This window comes from Meriones unguiculatus, chromosome 14 (genome assembly GCF_030254825.1).
Source record: "Meriones unguiculatus strain TT.TT164.6M chromosome 14, Bangor_MerUng_6.1, whole genome shotgun sequence".
Classification (NCBI taxonomy): Eukaryota; Metazoa; Chordata; class Mammalia; order Rodentia; family Muridae; genus Meriones; species Meriones unguiculatus.
In genome coordinates this window covers 77753169-77775336 of record NC_083361.1, presented here as the reverse complement: position 1 = coordinate 77775336, position 22168 = coordinate 77753169, and the positions used below count along the sequence as shown (strand labels likewise).

The 22168-nt window shown below is 39.6% G+C and overlaps 1 protein-coding gene across 27 annotated transcripts in view; it reads right to left on the bottom strand.

The window, feature by feature from the left end:
• Dlg2 (discs large MAGUK scaffold protein 2) overlaps positions 1-22168 on the bottom strand; it is a 1917798-nt gene that overhangs the window by 384946 nt on the left and 1510684 nt on the right. For 22 of the 27 annotated variants that reach the window (XM_060367549.1, XM_060367550.1, XM_060367553.1 and 19 more), the window contains one exon: positions 15542-15697. The exons of the other annotated variants lie outside the window; for them this stretch is intronic. In XM_060367549.1, the coding sequence (XP_060223532.1) occupies positions 15542-15697 (156 nt within the window). The remainder of the gene's footprint in view (positions 1-15541; positions 15698-22168) is intronic. 27 annotated transcript variants of the gene reach the window in all.

Sequence of the window (22168 nt, the reverse complement as noted above, 5' to 3'; positions counted from 1 at the left end):
TTAGGAGTCCCTTCAGGAAAGGGCAATGCACAAAATGGTAGCAGTCTCATTCAATACAGGAATAAATAAGCAAATAATTATGTAAACATTTTTTACTTAATGCTGCTTTCAGAAAGAGGAGGAGAAGAGGGACGGAGGGTGGGATCCTGAGGGGATGGGGGAAGGAGCTACAACTGGGATACAAAGTGAATAAATTGTAATTAATAAATAATTAATTAAAAAAAGAACGTAAGGATTTAATGTTTGCTCAGCACATGGTTACACACCAAGAATTGAGGAAATGATCAAAACATAGCCCTGGCTTACTGTCTAGGGGTAAGACAGATAAATAAATATACTATTTCTACTACTGATACTACTACAACAGCTTATCTTTGGGGGGGGGGGGCTTCACAAGGATGAAGCAAGACCTTCTCTACTAGGCTGACAGCATCAGGAAGTTTCTAAATCCAGCACAAAGGATGTACCCCTTTTTGTGGATTTGTACTTATTACACATGTGTATAATTTGTACTTATTACACATGTGAATATGCTGGCAAATGGGATCTGGCATCACCATGGCAAGGGAAAGGGTAAGTCATTGGGTAAGAACAGAAGCACGATGAAGGTCCACAGAGAGAGGCGGTGAGGTGCTGTTTTTATTGGCAAGTGAAAGTAGAAAGTGCTATCACTGAAAGAAACTGATGTGGGAGACTGGAGGATGAATCAGGACAGCAACACGATCAAAGTTTAGAAGGTACACAACAAGGATATTTGCTCAACCATGTTTGTAGCAGCTTTATTTGTAATAGCCAGAACCTGGAAACAACCCTGATGTCCATCAATGGAGGAATGGATACAGAAATTGTGGTATTTTTACACAATGGAATATTACTCAGCAATCAAAAAGGAGGAAATCATGAAATTTGCAGGCAAATGGTGGGATCTAGAAAAGATCATTCTGAGTGAAGTATCCCAGAAAAAGAAAGACACACTTGGTATATATTCACTTATATGGACCTATAAGACATGATAAACATAATGAAATCTATACACCTAAAGAAGATAAACAAGAAAGAGGACAAGGGGTAAGATGATCAATCTTCACTTAGAAAGACAAATGTGCATTGGATGTAGGAGAAAACATGTAACAGGACAGGAGCCTACCACAGAGGGCCTCTGAAAGACTCTACCTAGCAGTGTATCAAAGCAGATATTAAGACTCATAACCAAACCTTTGGCAGAGTGCAGGGAATCATATGAAAGAAGGTGGAGTTTGTATGTCGTGGAAAGGATAGGAGCTCCACAAGGACCAAATATATCTGGGCATAGGGATCTTTTCTGAGACTGACACTCCACCTAGGACCATGTATGGATATAACCTAGAACCTCTACTCAGATGAAGCCCTTGGTAGCTCAGTAACCAATTGGTTTCCCATAGTAAGGGGAACAGGGACTATTTCTGATAGGAGCTCAATGGCAGGCTCTTTGACCTCCCTACTCCCCAAGGGAGGAGCAGTCCTGCTAGGCCACAGAGGAGGACTTTGCAGCCAGTCCTGAAGATACCTGATAAGCCAGGGTCAGATGAAAGGGGAGGAGGTCCTTCCCAAGCAGTGGACTTGGAAAGGGGCAGGGAGGAGATGAGGGAGGGAGGGTGGGGTTGGGAGGGAATGAGGGAGCAGGATACAGCTGGGATACAGAGTTAATAAAATGTAACTAATAATAAAAATAAAAATAAAAAGAGAGAAAAAAAAAACAGAACAAAATTTAGAGGGTTCCACTTGGGCTGCAGTATGGGGCTTGGGGTGAGGGTGCGCTGAGACTGTGGTGGAGAGCACTTCAGGTGAGTGCTCATTCCAGCTGGGTCTGTAATGGAGGCAACGTAGAAAGGATGCCGAGAAATCTTTCAAGACGATTAAAGACACATTGTTAGGACCTAGAAATCAACTTAAGGTGAAGTGGTAAGAGGAACCACGGAAATGTCTGGATGTTGTAAAGAGCAGTGTGTGTCTTATAATGAGCCAGGTTCTTTCCACAGATAGCTACACTGGTCCCCACAAAGGCTCTGTGAGACACTCTTGTCCTCATTATAGGAACAAGAAACAGGACAGTGAGAGGTCATACAGCTAGTTTAGAGTGAACTCAGGATTTGAACATCTGAACTCAGCCACATCCTCCAAAGTGTGATACCCCATTGCTAGTGATTATTAAAACAATAGATTTAATGGAAAAACAATAATCTGAAAATCAAAGACCATGAGAGATCTTTGTGATACATTATGGGTCATGTTAGTACAGATGTCTGGTGGGCATTTAGAGGTGTAAATTGAAATCAAGGTAAGATGTGGTCACAGATAGACAGGAGGCACAAATGGTTGAATTCTAGGGACAGCACACATTCCAATAGTGAGAATGTGAAAAGTCAGAGGAAAGTCATTGTTGAGTGTAAGGGACTAATAAGGGATAAGAAGGAACAGTGTCAAGTGGGCAGGGGAGAAAGTAAAGTCCTAAAACAAAAAGAACCCCATATCCTGCACGTAGTATGTGAATATATATATATTCAAGGTGGAGGGTTTGTGAGAAGAATCAGAGATAAGCTTGCAGCAGCATAAAATGTAAGGTTCACAATGTTCCCACTGGATTTAGAAACAGAATTTTGATGACTTGAAAATTTATTTCAGAGGACTGATAAGAGCAATAGCTCTCTGAAGAGTGAATTAAGGAATACAGACAGAAGGGGGGACAATTCAGAAACTGGGAAGAAGGGTATCATGGTGAGCGTGTGTGTGGCACAGGGCCCCTTCTCCCAGGACCCAAAGCTTACCATTTTGGTTAGGCTGGCTAGCTTGTGGGTGACCTCTGGACACCTGCCCATCTCTGTTCTTCAATGCTGAGGTTACAAGCATGGCAGCCATTTCTGGCTTTTTATGTCGGTGGTGGGGATTCAAACTTACGTCCTCATGCTTTGGGAGTAAGCACTCTTATCCACTGAGCTGTTTCTCCAGCCCCTTAGAACTCAACTTATGCTTTCACTCTGCCAAATATTATCTTTAACAGTAAGATGGGAATACAAACATGTCTATTATGTAAATTTTGTGTCAGAATTAATTATGTTTGAAGACCACTTAACAAAATGTAAGCACTCATTAAATAAAAACTATGTAATAGAATTTTTAAAAAATCTACTAAGTGTGAAGAGCTTCAATGCCTTTGAGTAAATGATTATCTTAATAATCTGTCAGAGTAGGCACATCCTACTCCTCTCCAGTTAAGTGAATTTATATTATTTTATTTGATTAGGGCATAATCTTCATTTTGTTGTTAAAACTCAAATGAAGTTTTAACAGGTTATTTAGACATAATCCTGCAGATGATCTACACAGCTCTAAGGTTTGGAGTGCTTTTCTGATATTGTCAGACTCACTATTTTCAAGGTTTTAAGAGCTTAGACATGATCTTTTGTTTGAAAGTTCTTTCTGGCCATTTTGTGTTTGATTTAAACATAAGTTAGTGCCTGAAGATGCGATATGAACTTTAGGTCTATTTGTAACACACTTCCCTTTCATTTACGGGGGCGTAAGGAGCATTAGTATGGAATGGATTCCTTCACCTTGTCAAGTACTGACATTTGCTTAACATGCCAAACAAATGTTCAGAATGACCAACGTTGAAAATAAAGTCCATTTGCCCAGCTTACTCTGTTCCTTTTCAATCTTCTAAGTTTGTTGAATTGATTTTTGTTTTATTACCCTTTTCAGGGTCAATCAGAGTAGCCAAGGAGGTCCTCTTTACACACCCTCATTGTGCCTTTGAAAGCTGAGGAGTGAATATCCAATGATCTAAATCCTGTAGGACATGTCAGAGGCACGCACATGTGGTAAGACCTCACAAGGTGTTGATGCCCACGGAGGACAAATAAATGTGACTTTAACAAAAGATAGTCACCAGTTTTTGCAATGCTTAACAGACATGCTGATGAAGGCTGTTGTCTGGGGCCTGACTTGAAAATCATGAGTCTAAGTCAACATTATCCACCATCTTCCACAAAGGAAGAAGGATGAAGAGCGTTCCCTTCCACCCTCTGCCTGCATGTAGAAGAGCTTCCATCAAATATAAACTCTGCCTTAGAACCTTGAGACTATCAGTCATTTATGTGGCAGACACCAACCACTCGAATCCCATTTTATTCATGGACCACATTGGCAACATGTGACCTATTTCTTACCCACAAGGAACTAACAGGGAGATAGCCTAGCTCATGCTTACAGAGAGTTATTTATTGAAGGAAAATTGTTACCCTGTTTAGTCTGTACTATTTGGTTCGTCAGTCGAGAAATAATTGTATAAATGAACAAACACAATATGATATTTATGTACAGTGGAAAGAATAAAATCCTGTCAGACAATTCTCAAAGTTTATTATTTCTCTGGTCATCATGGCATGGGATTTCATGAGGAAGAACTGTGAATCATATTAAATTCCATTAGTAACCTTCTTTGGACCCACTAAGAAGAGAGTGTCTAAAGACTGCCCAATAAGTGAGATGCGGGGAGAAGCTGAGTAGGGGGCACACATGGATGCCTACTTGTTAACAGAAGGACAGAAAGAGTACTCCATGACTCTCTGCGATGGGGTTTCATATGACAAGGATAAAGGATGAATCAGAGAGCCCTAAAAATGATGGAAAGAAATCCATTCTAGGAAAGAAAACAAGAAAGACAGCTGGAATTGGGACCTGTGATGTATAGGAGATTTCTAGCTAGAGCTCAGGGGATACCATCCATGATCAGCAGCTACGTGATGCCTCCCTGGGCAAGGGCAACTTCACATCTACCATTATCTTACTCTGTGTCCCATCTCTCTTAGGGTAACTTCTGAACTCTGAGACCGGAAAAGTAGATCACCTTCTGAGAAAGGAAATGTTCTCGAAACTGAATGTTAATAATGTCCAACCAAAATAGCCTGTACCTGTCTTGTCTGTTTCCCTGCTGGAGAGATGGTTTAGATGAAAGGCTGATTTTATGGGTCACAAGGACCCCAGAGGAAAGTATATCATTACTAAAATCAGGACAGGAACATAGCTGCTCTAGAAGACTGAAGGAGATGAGAAAGAGAATTCCTTCTCTCTTGGGAAAAACCTCCTTGAGCATCAGCAATCTACCACAGCACCTGTCTAGGAGCATATGGGGGTCTGAAGAAGGTAGTCTGGACTCCTGACTGATTGTGAGGTTGCTATCAGAATAGCATTATATATATATATATATATATATATATATATATATATATATATATATATTTGCCAAGTAAACCTTATTAAAAGATGGAGAGTGTCTCACTTTGTGGCTTTCAGATATGGCACAGAATTTAGAAGTCTAGGCTAGGCAGGGACCTAGCATAGACAAGGGTAGAAAAGGAAGAGATGTATATCTGAGGTAGCATTCTCTAAGGATCTAGACGGGGACAAATGACATAAGTTAAATAAGATGTTATAAGCAAGGAAAGCCCTGTGGGAAAATACTGAAGAAAATGGTTGGGTGAATTGTGGGAGTAGCTGAGACTATGTGTGAATCACCAAGGGGCACTGCACCCAAGGAAAAATAGCACCAATACAGCATAGAGGGAATCTCTTGTCTATTGTATGGATGTAACACTTGTCAATTAAAAACAAAACAAAAAAATCTCTGGCCCATGGCTGAGGCAGGAAATAGGTAGAGTATTCATCAGGCAGAAGGCATTCTGGTATAAAGCCAGCCACATGAGATTCAGCCACCAAGATGTGAAGAGGACGGACACATGGTACCTGGGCATAGGTAACCAGCCATGCAGCAAAATGTAGATTAATATAAATGGATTATTAAATTATGACCTAGATAGAGAAGAGCCTAGCTATGTGACCTTGGTATTTGTAAATAACATTTCGAGTCTCATGAATCATTATTCCAGGAGCTTGGGCATGGGAACAAGATCCTCTACAACAGGCCAGTAATTATAATGGAGTCTGGTCAGAGGCTTTTGTATTTTCACTTTTCTCCCTTGTATGCCCTTTCTTATGATCAGGTTAATCTACACCTGGTAGTAACAGATTTCACAGACAGGAAAAATAGTACCTTCTTGAGTAACTAAATTTATAAGTGTCAGAGAAGCAAACAGACTTTGATCTGAACTTAAACTTTCGCAAGAGACTCTCCGGATGCCTGAAACTCAATGAAAACAAACTATAGCATTAATAAAAACCATACTAGATCCAAAATAAGTAGTGAGAAAAGCAAAGACACACACACACACATGCACAAACACACGTACATACACACTTGAACACATACAGGAACACGTACATGAACAAACACACACATGAACACAATACATGTGTGTACACACACAAACACACACAAACACATACATGCATGCACACTCATATGTAAACACACATACACACTTGAAATAACTAAACATAAACATCTATATTTTTCTTTTAACATAAATGGCTGTTGACACTGTATACAGAGACACCATGTCAATCCAGTCACTAAACTATGGAGAACAAGATTCAGTCACATTTTTTTGAGTATCTGCACATATTCCCACTTAATAATGAATATTTGACCCATATTAGTGGTCGGAGATGCAGTTCCCCCACTTAGAAAATATGAAGTTTGGGGTAAATTGCTTGGTTCAACCTCATCTCTGAACTTACGTTAGTCTCTTTAGCTTTTAACCCGTATGTTGGACAGAAAGGTATTTTTAAAACTGTGACTGATGCACAAGACAGGAAGGCAGGAGCTAGAAGACCTTGAGAGAGATGGAATTGAGATAACTAAGATTCCCATCTGGCACAGGTATGCTTCTTTCGGAAGAAAGGGAGTTTTCTCTTTTTTTGTTTTGTTTTGTTTTTAACATTAAGAAAGGTGCAGGCCACCTTGGCAGTGGCCATTCTAAAGCAAACCATACAATTATGCTCTCTGGGACACACCTGTAACAGCATCAGGCAGGAGGCTGAGGCAGGGAGATCTAAAGTTTGAGGCTAGTCAGTGTTAACACTGTGAGACCCTCTGTTGGGGGAGGGGGAGCCAATGATAAAGCCTATCTTTTAATATGCATAAGGTCTGCCAACAAACTGAAGGCTTGAAAAGGCTGCAAGAACAAAGTAAAATTGATCACATAAAAAAATAAAAATATTCTATTTGGAAACATTTAAGTATCTCTCTGAACACAGGTAGGTTTGCACAGCAGCCCTCCCACACTGCCAAGCCTACCATCTGTCCGCCTTCATAATTTACTGCACTCATAATTAGGCCATGAATGAAAAGAACCTTTTGTAACAGTCTTGCAAGAAAAAAAAGTCATTTTAATCTTATCCTGAGTTATCTTTATCATGGGGAGATCTTCAAATGTTACTTAAAATACTCACATAACTGCTCATACTTATCCAGGAGTTGCTCTCAGCACTCTACATGTGGCCAGCAAATAATCCTTGTGACCCAGCCAGATGAGTGCTATATGGTTGCTCCTTTACTTACGAGGAAGCTAATGGCCAGAAAATAATTACAAATCACCCAGACAGGTGACTTAGACATATAGCTGTAAAGTCAGAATTCCAATCCTTGCAAGATAGAACTCAAAGACTCTGCTTCTATCTGGTTATTAATTATTTCTTTTTGATTTTTATTTCTGCCTGCCTATCATCCAGCCACCCACTGCTTTCTTTCTTTCTTTCTTTCTTTCTTTCTTTCTTTCTTTCTTTCTTTCTTTCTTTCTTTCTTTCTCTTTCTTTCTCTCTCTCTCTCTCTCTCTCTCTCTCTCTCTCTCTCTCTTTCTCTCTTAACAACAGTTAAATGTTGCACACTTTTACTCAGGCAGAATTCAATATTCAGAGCGTGGTATGACTACAACCCTCCTGCAAGGTACAGGATAGATTTCAGAACCTTCCCACTCGGGTTCACATCCTAGTCATGTGGAAGTTCCCTTAGGTTCTTTGGACCTCAGTTTTTCCACGTGAAAAATGAACATTACAACAATAACAACACTTGCCTTCCTAGGGTGCCATGGTGCTTAGCGAGTTTACTTTTGCAAATGGCTAACTGGTAGGTAGTGAGAAGATACATATAGTAGCAATTGCCTTTACTGCAATTATTGGCATCATCTTCAGTACTATATGACATATACCATTTTTAATATCCAATAAGATAATTAATAAAGCCTTGCTTTAACGAGATTAATATTATAAAGGCAGGTGTTCTTGTTTTGAGACAATCTCTATATGCAGTCCTGGCTCATGTGTCAGGTACCGCTGGCCCTGGTTAATCAGTGTCTTGACTATTTCATTTCAGTGATTTTGTTTCCTAGTTCCACGGATTTGTCAAACCAGGTACCGTGATGTTTCGGTAGAGTTGATGCGACCACACCTCCCTATCATGCTGCATAAAGTGAATACATGTAAAAGCGTTGCAACAGTCCCTTGCTCATAAAAGCGCTCAACACAGGTTAGTGGTTTTGACTAATATCTGCAGTGTGGGTGTTGAAGTTTAGTGTTACTATTTCCATCCTTTCCGAGTCCTACAATTTGTTGCTATAGTGATTTTGTACAGAATTTCGCTCCACAGAAGGCTCTTTTTGAAACTGCATTTGTACTCTGATCTCTTTCCGCCACCAAATAATATGATGGTTGCCGAAGTAAATACACTCATTATGTCTAAAAGAGAAAAAAGATATCCTAAAATTGAGGGGAAATATTCTTAATGTCTCAGATAGAGACATTCTCTCTCTCGTTTAAGCAGCAGATCAATTAAACTTGATTATTCAATTTCAGATAGTTACTTAAGCCAGAGAAGGAGTTTTGGAATGCAACCAACCTGGGTTGGTTTAAGCTCTTCCATAACAAATTACCTGCCCCTGACCTCGCCCTCATTCCTATCACACCTGCCAGCAGTGTGCAGTGCCAAAGAGCTTGTAATGCATGTGCGTTTTGCTGTGTGAATACTACATGGTTTTCATTGTGATTCAAAATCCATTTTTGAATTCTTAATTAAAGAAAATCTTTGCCCTAGTATTAAAAGGTTAACAAAATATTGGGACAGAAACAAATAGTAAGGGGTTATTTCAGAAAATGCATCAATTGGAAAGCAAAGCGTGCTCCATTAGGAACCTTTGTGCATATCACACTGTGGAGCGAAGAGGCTTGAAATTAAATCTGGCTAGAGCAGCCTCTGTGATGTGCCAGGAGCCGATGGATTGCTCCTGACTTTCCTCAACTCATACTGCGCTTGAGCATCTCACCTAATGCGGTGGGGGACGCCTTTCCAACTGGAGCTGCTGTACTGATCTAGGAAGAGCCATGCCTTAGGAGTCAGGTCCCAACGCCTCCCTCCTGGTTGTAATTAAACACAAAATGAATAATTCTTTATACTGTTTCTACCCTTTAAGTAGGTAAGAAGGTCAATGCTTTGTTTATCTCTTTTTCTCTATTGGCGTTATCTTTCAGATTAAGCTGTGAGTAAGGCTCAGATTTTCTTTCATGATCCACAGGTTGGTGGTAAGAGTGGACGGGACATGTGGAGAACTGAATGAGAAGCTAGTGCATGTGGAGTGGGTGGTAATGAGGTTAAAATTCCACGTGATCCTGAGCATGGAACTGAGCAGGCTCTGAGTGGAGTCCTTTTCACATGACGTGTTACAGTAGAGAAAGCCTGAAAGAAATGTCTATGAGTTCAGAGCTTTAAAAAGTGAATAATCAGAGGGAAAAAATACAGTCTAATGAAGTCAGTGCCTGTGTAGGAGAAAATCATTTACTTCATACTTCATTTCTCTAGATTCCCCACAACCATCCTACAAGTGGAACAACATATATATATATATATATATATATATATATATATATATGTTTCCAAACAAAAGAATTTGAACCCAACTAGGGTAGGTTCTTTTGTTGGCCTCTCTATAAATATATCACATGGCCCACTCTAAATGAAGATCCTAATGTTTTTCGCTTTTTCTTCCCTTTTATTGCTTTAAACAGCCCCAAAGCCCCCTTTTAATATTGTAATTAATTGTAGAAAACACTGGGTTTTATTACAATATTCCCATGTATTGTCTTTTAAGGGATTTTAAGTGTATTTATTATGGGGAAGAGTACCCGTTCTAAGAAGCAATGTAGTCACCATCTAATGAGTCTGCCAAGCCAGAAAATTCTCACCACGCATCAACTACTAAGTAGCATTTAACACATAAGAGCCTGAGTCTCTCTCTTTTTCTATCTCTTTGGATTCGGATCATATCATTAGGATATCAACTGTACTCTATGGTATGGATGATACTGCTAAATTCCCTGCCTTCAAATGCTTTCTACACAGTAGGATGAGCAATCTCTTTAAATGTACAATTCATAGAGAGGCTTTAAAATTGGTCTAAACAGCTCCAAAATCCTCAGCCTGGTGAGGAGGTCCTTCTATGATGATCTGCAGGTACCTGTAACTCCAAATCAATTACTGGCCCATAGTTGCACAGGGCTCCTGGTACTCCCATAAGCAACCCTGTCTTTATATACCATCAGGCTTATTTCATTTATTTCAGACACATTTCTTCTCTAATCTGAATAATGATGGTCTCAGTGTCTTCCTGATAATTTCAGGAAAACAAGAAAGAAAGACAGCCAGTTTACTGTTAATTGTTATTAGTGGCTAAGGCTTCTAAAGCTTGACCTGCAAGGCACAGTGCTAAATTCCATCTGAACTTGAGTGCTGTCTGACCCACCAGTTACTTTTCTGCACATACAAACTTTCATAGTAAATTGATTCCAAATTAAAAAAAATAGCACTGCCTGCCTCAAGGATGAGGTTCATTAGAGGAACAGGCCCATGAGCACATATATATAACACAGTACTTAAGTTATCACTTGTATGTCATTGAGTTTAAGAGAGGAAACTGTCTCACCCACTTCTGAACTCAAGCATGTAGCATATGATTGGCATGTGATAGCTCCTTGAATATATTCTTTTCAATAACTGAAAGTATTTTATATTCACACAATATTTTGAGTTTGTTTCTTATCTAGAATCTGCCATTACATTTTAATTGGCTTTCAATTGCTTTGCCTCAGTCGGTCTTTTAAGTTGCAAAATAATAACTCAGACCATCTTTGTAAAATAACACATGAAAATATGATATGGGCATTGAAAAGACAGCCAAGAATACTATTCACATTGCTTCAGGAGTATCAAAAGGAAGAGCTGGTCCTTTCAAAAAGTAGGAAAACCAATTACAACATCAAAAATTCCTATTTATTTATTTAGTTATTTTAGAAAAAGTGATGTCCTAGGTAAGTGGAAGTCTCGTAGCAATGCCATTTTTTTTTAATGGAACCTCAAATTTTAGTTTAACTCCAGGCTCTGCTCATTTCTTTTTTTTGTACATCACCTGAATAGTCACTCTAGATATAATCTGCATACTTAGCCAGTGTGCCAAGTAATAAAAGGCTTTCCTGCGGAAAACATAGCACATATCTTTATAAATAATCATTCAGTAGTAAGATATGTACACGATTCATTTCTGGGCATTTGCTTTAAGTTCAAAGAACTGATTTGATTTTCCCATTCAAACTCAGATAACATAGAAACAAGAACACTTAATTTTTTTCAGTTTACATTTGCCTTTCTGGATGTAAATTTGGGAATAGTTATGAAAACATAAGGATGGTTTCATAGGCTTAATATCCCTGGATTGATTCAATACTAATTTCGAGGTTTGAGGCAATGGCTGCTGTACCGATATTGATCAAAGAGACTTTGGGGAATTCTTAAATGACCTGAAAAACACATCCCATCATTCACTGTAGTTCAAAGGTCACACATTTTTTTTTCCCTCCAACAATTTTGGTTGGTCTTTTCACCATGTAGCTCAGTGAAACACTATTATAGTATAGTATTTTGCATTTGGCTGGAACTTGAAGCATCTTGGTTAGAAGATAGCTAGATGCATTCTTTCAATATTTTTAAGGTAGATTTCAACGTATTTTAGTGTCATTATGACTAACATTAAAACAGAGACTATGGAATATAATAAATTGGGCTCCTCAGCATAACCAGGCTAGAGATGGGATTTCATATCTGACTTCTTTATATAAAAGAGCCTATGACTTGTTTGAGGATATAGTGGAAAAGGAAGATACAGTACAGAAAATGGAACTGGAATCTTTGATTGTTTCTTACAAATTACTAGTTACATTTCAAGAAACATCCTCTTGACGAGGTCACTTCTCAGTGGAGAAGTAAATAAACTGTGAAACAGATCACTGTCTTCCTGAAGAGCCCGCAGTTGCCTAATGGATCTGCAGTGTGGACCCTGAGCAGGAGTGTAATACAAAATGAGTTCCATCACTGTGATTTGTTTCCATGTGTAAGTTTAAATATTTATGGGGTAGTGTTATGCATTTGTTATGAACTGAGTAAAGCAAGCTTGAGTGAGACCTGGTTTGAAAATCGGTTATAACTTCACTTGCACAAAGATCATATCATATGTTTAATTATTTACTAAAATAAAAGCGTATAATTCTTAAAATTTCAGGGAGAGATATAGCTGTGTGTGTGTGTGTGTGTGTGTGTGTGTGTGTGTCTATACATGTGCAAGGAGGGCTTATAATAAGGGGCCTGATTTTTCTTTCAGAGAGCTTTTCTAACCAAATGCAATTTAAGCTTGGATCTAAGATGACCAGAAGTCAATTAGGCAAAGTGTAGAAAAGCCTTTCAATTCAAGCGAAAGGCGTATGGAAAGCACTTGAAACAGCTAGCAATGTAACATATTATGTGACTAAAACGTATGCCAGTGTGAAGAGTGTGGTCAGCAAAAAGAAGAGTGAAATGAGATGTTTAAAAGGCAGGCAGATGCTAGATCATGCAGAGCCTGACTTTGCATTTTATCCTTAATGCAAAAGGAGAGAGAGAGAGAGAGAGAGAGAGAGAGAGAGAGAGAGAGAGAGAGAGAGAGAGATTTGATCTGTTTTATTTTAACAGATCATTTTAGCTGCATTCACAATAAGGTATGAGGCAGTCCGTGGATGTGGTGAGAACAATTAGGAAGCTATTATAGGGAGGGAGAAGGTCGGCTTGGATTAAAGTGGTAGAAAGAAGAAGAGGGGAGTAGAGGTATGTTATTTTGATGGTAGAATCAATAGGACTTGAAGGGGGACTCAGTGATGGAGACAGGGAAATTAATGTCCTAAGAATCATTCTCAGTTATTTCACTTGAGCCTCACACAGGGCCAAAGCTGATGTCTTTCATTGAATTGGAGATTGATAAAGGAGGAGCTAGTGAGTTTAAGTCAAGATTTTTGGTATCAGTGTGCTGCTGAAAAGCCTCTAGAATGAGTACGTATATATATATATATATATATATATGTATGTGTATATGTTTATATACATACATATATATATATATGTATATATATGTCTATTTTTCCCCTAGAGAGATAAAAGAGAAGACAGAGGAAAAAATGAAAGAAGGGGGAAAGAAGACAGAATTAGAATGAACAGAAAACAAAATTCCCAAAGTCTCAGGGAAGGTAGGTGTGGTTTGAGGACATGTGAATATCAAGATTGCTTCGGGCATATGATTTGAAAAGGATATGCTGAACAAATCACAATGCTTTGATCTGCAAAACAAAGAAATATTTTCTTGTCTTTATAATAATGATTATAGGAAGTAGATAGAAAAGAAGTAAATCTGAGGGTTTCATGCCAGAGTTAGACTCTGACAGCTCTTTATTGGTAAAATTTTAAGGAGGGATGAATCAAGGTCCCCATTGGAGTGCTTAGAAATCAATGTAAAACTCACACCCAATAATATATATATATATATATATATATATATATATATATATATATATAGAGAGAGAGAGAGAGAGAGAGAGAGAGAGAGTGACAGTGAGACAGAAAAGTAGAGATGAGAAAAAGATTGGGAAAAAAATAAAAGTAAACGATGGAGAGATTTTCCAGTGAGTAAAGATATCTCTGACATCATGCCTGTATTGCTGCAGGGGCTCCTGCCAGATCATCTGTCCCTTGGGCTTGACCCCCAGATCCATCACTTAGCAGATGATCTGGGACAAAGCAAGTAACTTTACTTCCTCACTTGGAAAAGTAAAAGGATGATCACATCTACTTCATAACCTGATTTGGGATTGGAGGAAATAATTCAGAAGAATTATTTCTTAGGCAACATGCTTAGGAAGAATTCAGTATACAGAGTTGCCTGTATGTAGCTGACGACAGGGAAGCCATTGCTGTGTCATAGTATCTTCCTCTGATGGCTATGAAACCTTGGCCCTTTCTTTAGGTTCTAAATTGTCTAAGTCACTATACCATAAGTAGGTTTTTTTGGAACTGTTAAAAAAGACAGGATTTAATTAACATTTCTAAATCACTATGAAGTGTTTGTTAGCTTAAATTATAACAAGTACATGAAATTTCTCCGGCTGATGGGACAGTCAAAAATTTCTTATTTATTTGTAGAAATGCTAGCTAGAACTTAAAGTTTGTTACTTAATTCTTTGATAGAGCCCAGCAATTGACTTTGAAAATATGAAAAAATAAAGATATTTTATTTAAAAAATGAAGATCCTTTCAATATATTTTTCAATATATCCTTTCAATATATTTTCACCTTGAATCAGTCTAAAATCTGTATTTTCTCAGCCCTAATAACACTATCAAGACATTGATCCCCGAACACAATTAAACAAGCAGCTACTCTGGATAGGAATATTCCAACTGGGCTCTCCTTCTAGACTGAATTGGAAGCAACTCACTGGAGTTTATGCTTCTGAGCTTGGTTTCCCTGTGATCATGGCTGCAATGTGACCACAGCCTTTTCATCCTCACACATGATTTAGGATGCTTATAAATAGTTGTCTCCAATCTTTAGACCTAGAAGAATTTGCTTATAAAGTTGTTATGGAAACACTCAGAACATTCTAACGTTAAACGTGACCTGCATATTTATTGGCAAGATCACACTGTGGGAAATCCGTGAACCTTCCTTGTCTTTGGTATCTTAACATACACAGAGATGAATTAAATAAGACAACACATGTAAAAACCTAGCAACTAGCAAAGTGTAAATATTGCTTATGCTCACTGTGGTTAGATAGAACCAGTTGAATCTATAGTCTTAGGAGAGTGGTTAATTAACATGTTAAATGACAATAATAGTATTTACACAGATAGATCATTGTACCAGAGGCATGGTGAACATTTATTAAGTATTATTTAAATACTCAGTAAATGTTCTTTTCCATCCTTCTCATGAAGGAAATGGTGCTGGAACAATGTAATTATTTCCTTGTTGAACAGGTGAAGCTCTACATGATCATGTCTGAAAGTGCTTCGTGAGCACAGCAGAAAAAAAATAAAGCAAATGTTCTTAGTTTCTCCCATCGTACCATGGGAGCAGAACATCTCTCCACAAGGAAGGTGCCGAGCGCAAGAGCAGCGAGCGGAGACGAGTTGCACCCACCCATCCTTGTGGATGCACACACAACTGGACAAGATGAAGTGAGGAAGCGCATGCAGTACCTGGTCATGTCAGAGTCAGGGAGCAGGCCTAGGTGGTAGTGGGGGTAGGGAGCTGAGAGAAGGAAGCTTTTGTCACACTCAACAGGGGAATAGTGCCTGGGAGAAGCAGGCTTATCACAGAGTTTGTTCACAGTGCTGTAAACAGGTTCCGGTGGCCTGGTGATACAAGAGGAAGAGAAAGACGCATAGTTAGCACAAACAAGGACCCATTTCACTGCATTTAAAAGTAAAAGCCCAACTTGATGACACTGCACCGTTATGTCCCAGTACAAACCAAACTTTCTACTGTCTATACTTAATACATCACACCTTGTTGATGAATTCATTTACACACATATTGACTTTATTCCTAGCCTTAGTTGTGAGTAAATATGGCACCACAAAAGTATTTATACCAATGTGACCTGGGCAGAGGGTTTCTCGAATAGCTGCTGACGGGGGGGGGGGGTTGATTTAGCTAGGATCTTTGTAATTATCGCCTACTGAATTCTTCCCTCTGCTAACTTGAGACTCAAAGCAATGTGATGACTGGCACAGCAGTAGCTACCTTGGACCCTGAAGTGACCTAGGGGACAGAGGTAAATCGTATAGGCAGTTGAGCATAATGGATGTGGCCGTGAAGCTGATGACACTGATGACATTACAGTGCCTCTGGCTCCCTTCATGGGGGATAAAACTCATTACCTAGTTTAAGGTACTGTCACCTCTTGTTATATAAACAGGATATAAAATTAAGATGTATTTTTTTATTAAATTTAGGGCTGTGGCTTTAATACAAAGAAATATCTATCTTATCCCATTATAAGGATTACTAACATTTAGTTACATTTGCAATCCACTGAACGTTCTCCCTACACAGGAAGATATAAGGCATGCTTATATCTTTTTTTTAATATATAATTTGGAGTTTGTAACTATTCAGAAAAGTTGGTGAGTTGTGTGTTAAGTGACTGCTGGAGTCTGATCTAAACTGCTAGCACAGGATCTAAGAAAAAAAAAGGGGTTGATGAATATAGAACATTTCCATGATAATATAACCTCCATATCCTATTTGCCCAGGAGAGCTGATTCAATTTTCAGTTTGATGTTGACTCTACAGACCAAGAGAATGATGTTACAATTTTTCTAGTTCAGTTGTACGATATGTAGAGAAAAAAAGAACCAAAGCTGATAATACATGCCCTCAAAAGCATCTTAGCTATATTGAATTCAGCTAACTTAAAGATAAATGCTTCATTTTCTGAATACCATAGTAAATTCAGGACAATGAAAATTGACTTTGTACTTTGCCAAGAGCTGAACTCTTTAAACTTTCACTTGTATTTTTGCAATAACTTTATATCTATAGTGCATTATATTATTCAAGAATTAAATCGGTATTTGGCAAAAATAGCAGTACACCAGGTTTTAGACGGAGGGTGCTCATTTTTTTCTTGCTTTCAATCACCCTAATGTTCTTTTTTCATGAACTGATCTATGCTTAATGGTTTATCACCCAAAGCCTGTGACTGCACAGACAAGTTGCTTGTGTTACAGGTTTATTTAACTCTGCACTCTAATCCACCATTCCTTCCTTGTTCGTGTGCTTTTTTTAAAATATGGTCATGTACTAAAGGCTAGGTGTCTCTGACTCACGCTCTTGTCTTGGTTGTAAGAATGCTTGATACCTGTGGACATGAACCAATGAGAAAAAACAAAGACTAAGACGTGACATACTTGACTAAGTCCTCTTACGGGCAAACAGTGAAATTCAAATGATGAGGCTCATCTTTGAAGCTTTTCAACCAATGGCTTCATTATAGTCCTAGAATTTGGCACTGTAGTGTGTAAAATATAGGTCTCAGTACAATACATAGTAAGTGCTACGCAAGCTACATTCTGAATGCTCATTCTGGGAACTGGATAAATGTTTGCTGAATCAACAGATAATACTGAGAAAATTACACTTTCCTGGCTCTTTCAAGGAAGCCCTAACATATTCTGAGCATTTTTAGATCATCATTAGATCTAAAACTGTTTACATTACCTTAATTTTTAGGTTCTGAAGAGGGATGGAGTACAAAATGAAAGAAAAGATTTAAGCACTCAGCAGGCAGAGTTCATGCATTCTTTGAAGAATGAGCCCCTTGTGTTAGTCTCTGTCTGCACATAGTTCTTGTGAGAGTCCCTCTCCATGTACACAACACTCCTTGGAGACTTCCTAGCCCTGAGCTCCAGAGGGTCTAATACTAGCAGTCAGCATATCAGTCCTTTGTAGTTATGTCCCCTGTGCCATCTCTGCAGATAGCCAAAGAAATACCAATCACTGTCCCTGGGATCTAGTGGCTAGAATACATGTCACCATCACTTCATAAAGAAATGCAATGGACCCTAGAAGAGGTTTAGAGATAAAGATGGAGCAGAGATTGAGGGAATGTCCAACCAGTGACTGGCCCAACCTGAGACCCACCCCATGGGAGAGAGCCAACCCCTGACATTACTAAGGATACTCTGCTATGCTTGCAGACAGGAGCCTAACATAACTATTTTCTAAGAGGCTTCATTCAGCAGCTGATGGAAACAGATGCAGAGACCCATAGCCAAATATTAGGTGGATCTTGGGGAGTCTTGGGAAAGAGTGGGAGGAAGGATTGAGGGAGCCAGAAGAGTCAAGGACACCACAGGAAGACCCACATAGTAAACTAACTTGGACCTCCAGGGGCTCACAGAGACTGAACCACCAAGCAAAGAGCATGCGTGTTCTGGACCTAGGACCCCTACAGATAGTAGTAGGTGTTTGGCTTGTTTAGCATGTGGGTCTCCTAATAATTGGAACAGGGTCTGTCTTTAACTCAGTTGCCTGCCTTTGGATCCCTTTCTCCTGGCTGGGTTGCCTTATCTGATTTGATGTGCCTTATCTGATTTGATGTGCCTTATCTGATTTGATGTGCCTTATCTGATTTGATGTGCCAGGGTGGGATGGTTCCTATGGGGAAGAAGGGGAGGAGGGATTGGAAGGAGGGAGCATGAGGGTGGGATTGGGAGAAGAGGAGGGAGAGGATTTCAGTTAGTCTGTAAAGTGATTAAATTAATTAATGGAAAACAAACAAACAACCCCTCCAAACAACAAACAAACAAATGGAAATGCAGTGGAGATGTTTCCTGCAGTCTGAGTCAGCCAGCCACAATGGAAGGTACTGTTTATTTTGTTATAAGTCCCCCTGAGTCAGAAAGTAATGAATATAGATTTTTAACCAAGGTGTCTACTTGCTCTCTTTATTCTGTGCTTATCCCCTGGACTAGTGGAAGGGATAGTTAAAGATGTTAGTGAAATCTCTAAGTGAATTTATAAATAAATCATTATCCTGCCATGCCCTTACCAAAGGCCATAGAAAACTGACTTCTTGGTCTCATCTGCTGAGCCAGCAGCATTCATTTGCTCATCTATGGGTTTATAATTGCAGGCTCTCGAGCGTACAATTAACACAGTCCTGGCCCTTGGTGATCTTTGTCTTCTCTGAACTCCATTAGCTCTTGCTATTTGCTCTTGCCTCTTCACATTTTTAATCATGACTGCACGCACAATTAGGACCCCATGGAGAGGGATGCTGCGTCTCTACCCCATTTAGAACCCTGTCTATACCCCATCTATACCCTGTCTGGAACAGTCCCTTCCCCCACTTGACACCCACCCACCCAGCCCCTGCATAACCAGTGCGACTTATACCATTTGACCAGAACTGGGCCCCTCCTACTTGATATGTTCATGATATGTGTGGTACAGATCGAAAGAAATAGCAAAAAAACAAAAACAAAAACCAGGACTACTGAGTTGGCTTCTTCTATGAGAATCGAATAGTTAATGAATAAAGATAAAGAAAAAGGAATTAGCTGACAGTGTAAGAAAAGGATTCAGCATAAGAAAAGATACATGTAGTCACTGTGGCCGTGTCTTCTAATGATAGGCAACCAGAGTGGACCTCTGCTAAACTCCTGCAGGTTCACTCCTGTGTTCACTCTAGAATAACCATCTAGGTTCATCCCATAGGCAGCCTAGGAGGAAGACACAGGCTACTGAACTTCCCCGATGGCTCCCTCTTGACATTTGTGGTTTATTGAAAATCAGCTGCAAACCTCCTACCTTATCCCCCTGATAGAGCTTAGGTCAGAGCTCTTGCTTGCAATTAACAGAAAAAGAAAACAGACACTTTCAGTCACTGTAAATAGATTATGCTGCTCAGGGAGACTGCCAAAACAGGATCTGAAGCCAGGACCAAATCAATCCTGTTTTTCAAGTTTTGATAATTTGGTTCATGATTTGTTCTTTTGCATTAGTTTTATCTTTGAATATTGTATTGAAGGGTTATTAGTACTGACTTTTTTTGGTGTCCCTTTAAGTTTTGGACCTGCTATGAATAGTAGCAGTCCCCACTACCACTGCCTTCTAGGAGATGTTGATAAGAATGATTGGGCTGTAAATGCTCTTGATGTAAGTGCCAGATCAAAGAGCTAGAACTCACTTTTTTTTTCTTTTGAGAAAACAACAAGATTGACCCACACTTTAATGAGTTTTTCAACTCCCCATCAAAACCCTCAAGCTATCTCAAGCATGGACTTTGCTTAATTCTATTGTCATATTTGGTTCACGTGTCTTTTTCTTCCTCTAGCAATTAACTTCTAGATGACAAGGATCAAATGTCATTTATCTTTGCCATCTCCCTTGTTTTGTTAGCTATAGTGATGTATGGAGACAGCACTACAACAACAAGCACCATTGCAGGAAATAACAGGACAGCAATCTATATTTTCTTCTTGAGCCCAGTTGTAAAGTACAGTTGTATAAAAGAGTACAGTTGTATAGTGGGATCAACCTGGGTTCTGTGTTACTTGGTCTTTGAGCATGGGTGCCTATTTTAAAACATAGATGTCTATTTAATACACCTAAGTGGCTAAAGTGGCAAAACATCATGTTTTCCATTTGTCATCCTGCGGTGGCCACATATGGCTGCCCAGATGGAACTTCCACCATATTGCTTGTATTAAAAAGATATAAAACAGGAAACAGGACAGGAGCCTACCACAGAGGGCCTCTGAAAGAATCTACCCACCAGTGTATCAAAGCAGATGCTGAGACTCATAACAAAACAGAGTGCAGGGAATCTTATGAAAGAAGGAGGAAATAGTAAGATCTGGAAGGGACAGGAACGCCACAAGGAGAGCAACAGAAACAAAAAATCTGGGTACAGGGGTCTTTTCTGAGACTGATACTCCAACCAAGGACCATTCATGGAAATAACCTGCTCAGATGGCAGCTCAGTCTCCAAGTGGGTTCCCTAGTAAGGGGAACAGGGGCTGTCTCTGACATGAACTCAGTTGTTGGCTCTTTGATCACCTCCCCCTGAGAGTGGAGCAGCTTTGCCAGGCTACAGAGGAGGACAATGCAGCTAGTCCTGATGAGACCTGTTAGACTAGGGTCAGATGGGAGGAGACTTGGAGAGGGACATGGGAGGAAATGAGGGAGGGAGGGGTAGGATTGGGAGAGATTGAGGGAGGGGGCTACAGCTGGGATACAAAATTAACATAAAAAATAAAAAGTAAAAAAAGATACAAAACAAACTGCGTCCGTGAGGAGATCACGAGGAGACCTGGGGCACCACGGGCTCCACCGGCTAAGCATCTGGCACACCACCTGACACAACGTGAGGTATGTGTTTCTTAATGTCAAAAGGGTACCCCATAATGCTGTCCACATACAATGCACTAAGAATAGATAAGTATTCAAATGGTAAACATAGAGGTCTGGGCTAACACAGCTTAAGGGTAGTTTATGAAACCCGAAATTAGTTAGGGTGTAAAGAGAGTACCAGATGTTTTCATCTTCAAATATAATGGCCTTTTCATGATCATGATTAAGAAGAAAACGGCCTTCTTGGGAATCATATGAAAGAAGGGGGAGTTAGTATGAGCTGGAGAGGACAGGAGCTCCACAAGGACCAAATATATCAGGGCACAGGGGTCTTTTATGAGACTGTTTCTCCAACCAAGGACCATGTATGGATATAACCTAGAACCACTGCTCGGATATAGCCCATAGCAGCTCAGTATCCAAGTGGGTACCCTAGTAAGGGGAACAGAGACTATTTCTGACATGAACTCAATGGCTGGCTCTTTGATCTCTCCCACCCCGAGAGGGAGGAGCAGTCTTGCTAGGCCATGGAGGAGGATATTGCAGCCAGTCCTGAAGATACCGGATAAACTAGAGTCAGATGGAAGGGGAGGAGGTCCTCCCCTATCAGTGGACTTGGAAAGGGGCAGGGAGGGGATGAGGGAGGGAATGAGGGAGGGGGCTACAGCTGGGATACAAAGTAAATAACCTGTGATTAATATGAAAAATAAAATTACTAAAAAGAAAACTGCCTTCTCTTATACCGAACATTTAGACAAAAGTATAGTGAGATCTAGTGGAGACTGGCCAAGGTGGCATGGAAGAACTGATTCAGCCCCCATTCTAAGCACCTTAAGTTCAGGTCCTAAAACTCCTCCTAAGGCCCTTCAAATTGATGCCTCTTTCTACCATTTTTATCTTCCCAAAATACTACCTTCCCACGTAGAGAACTCTGCTGGTCCTAGGGGCAAGGATAGTAACTA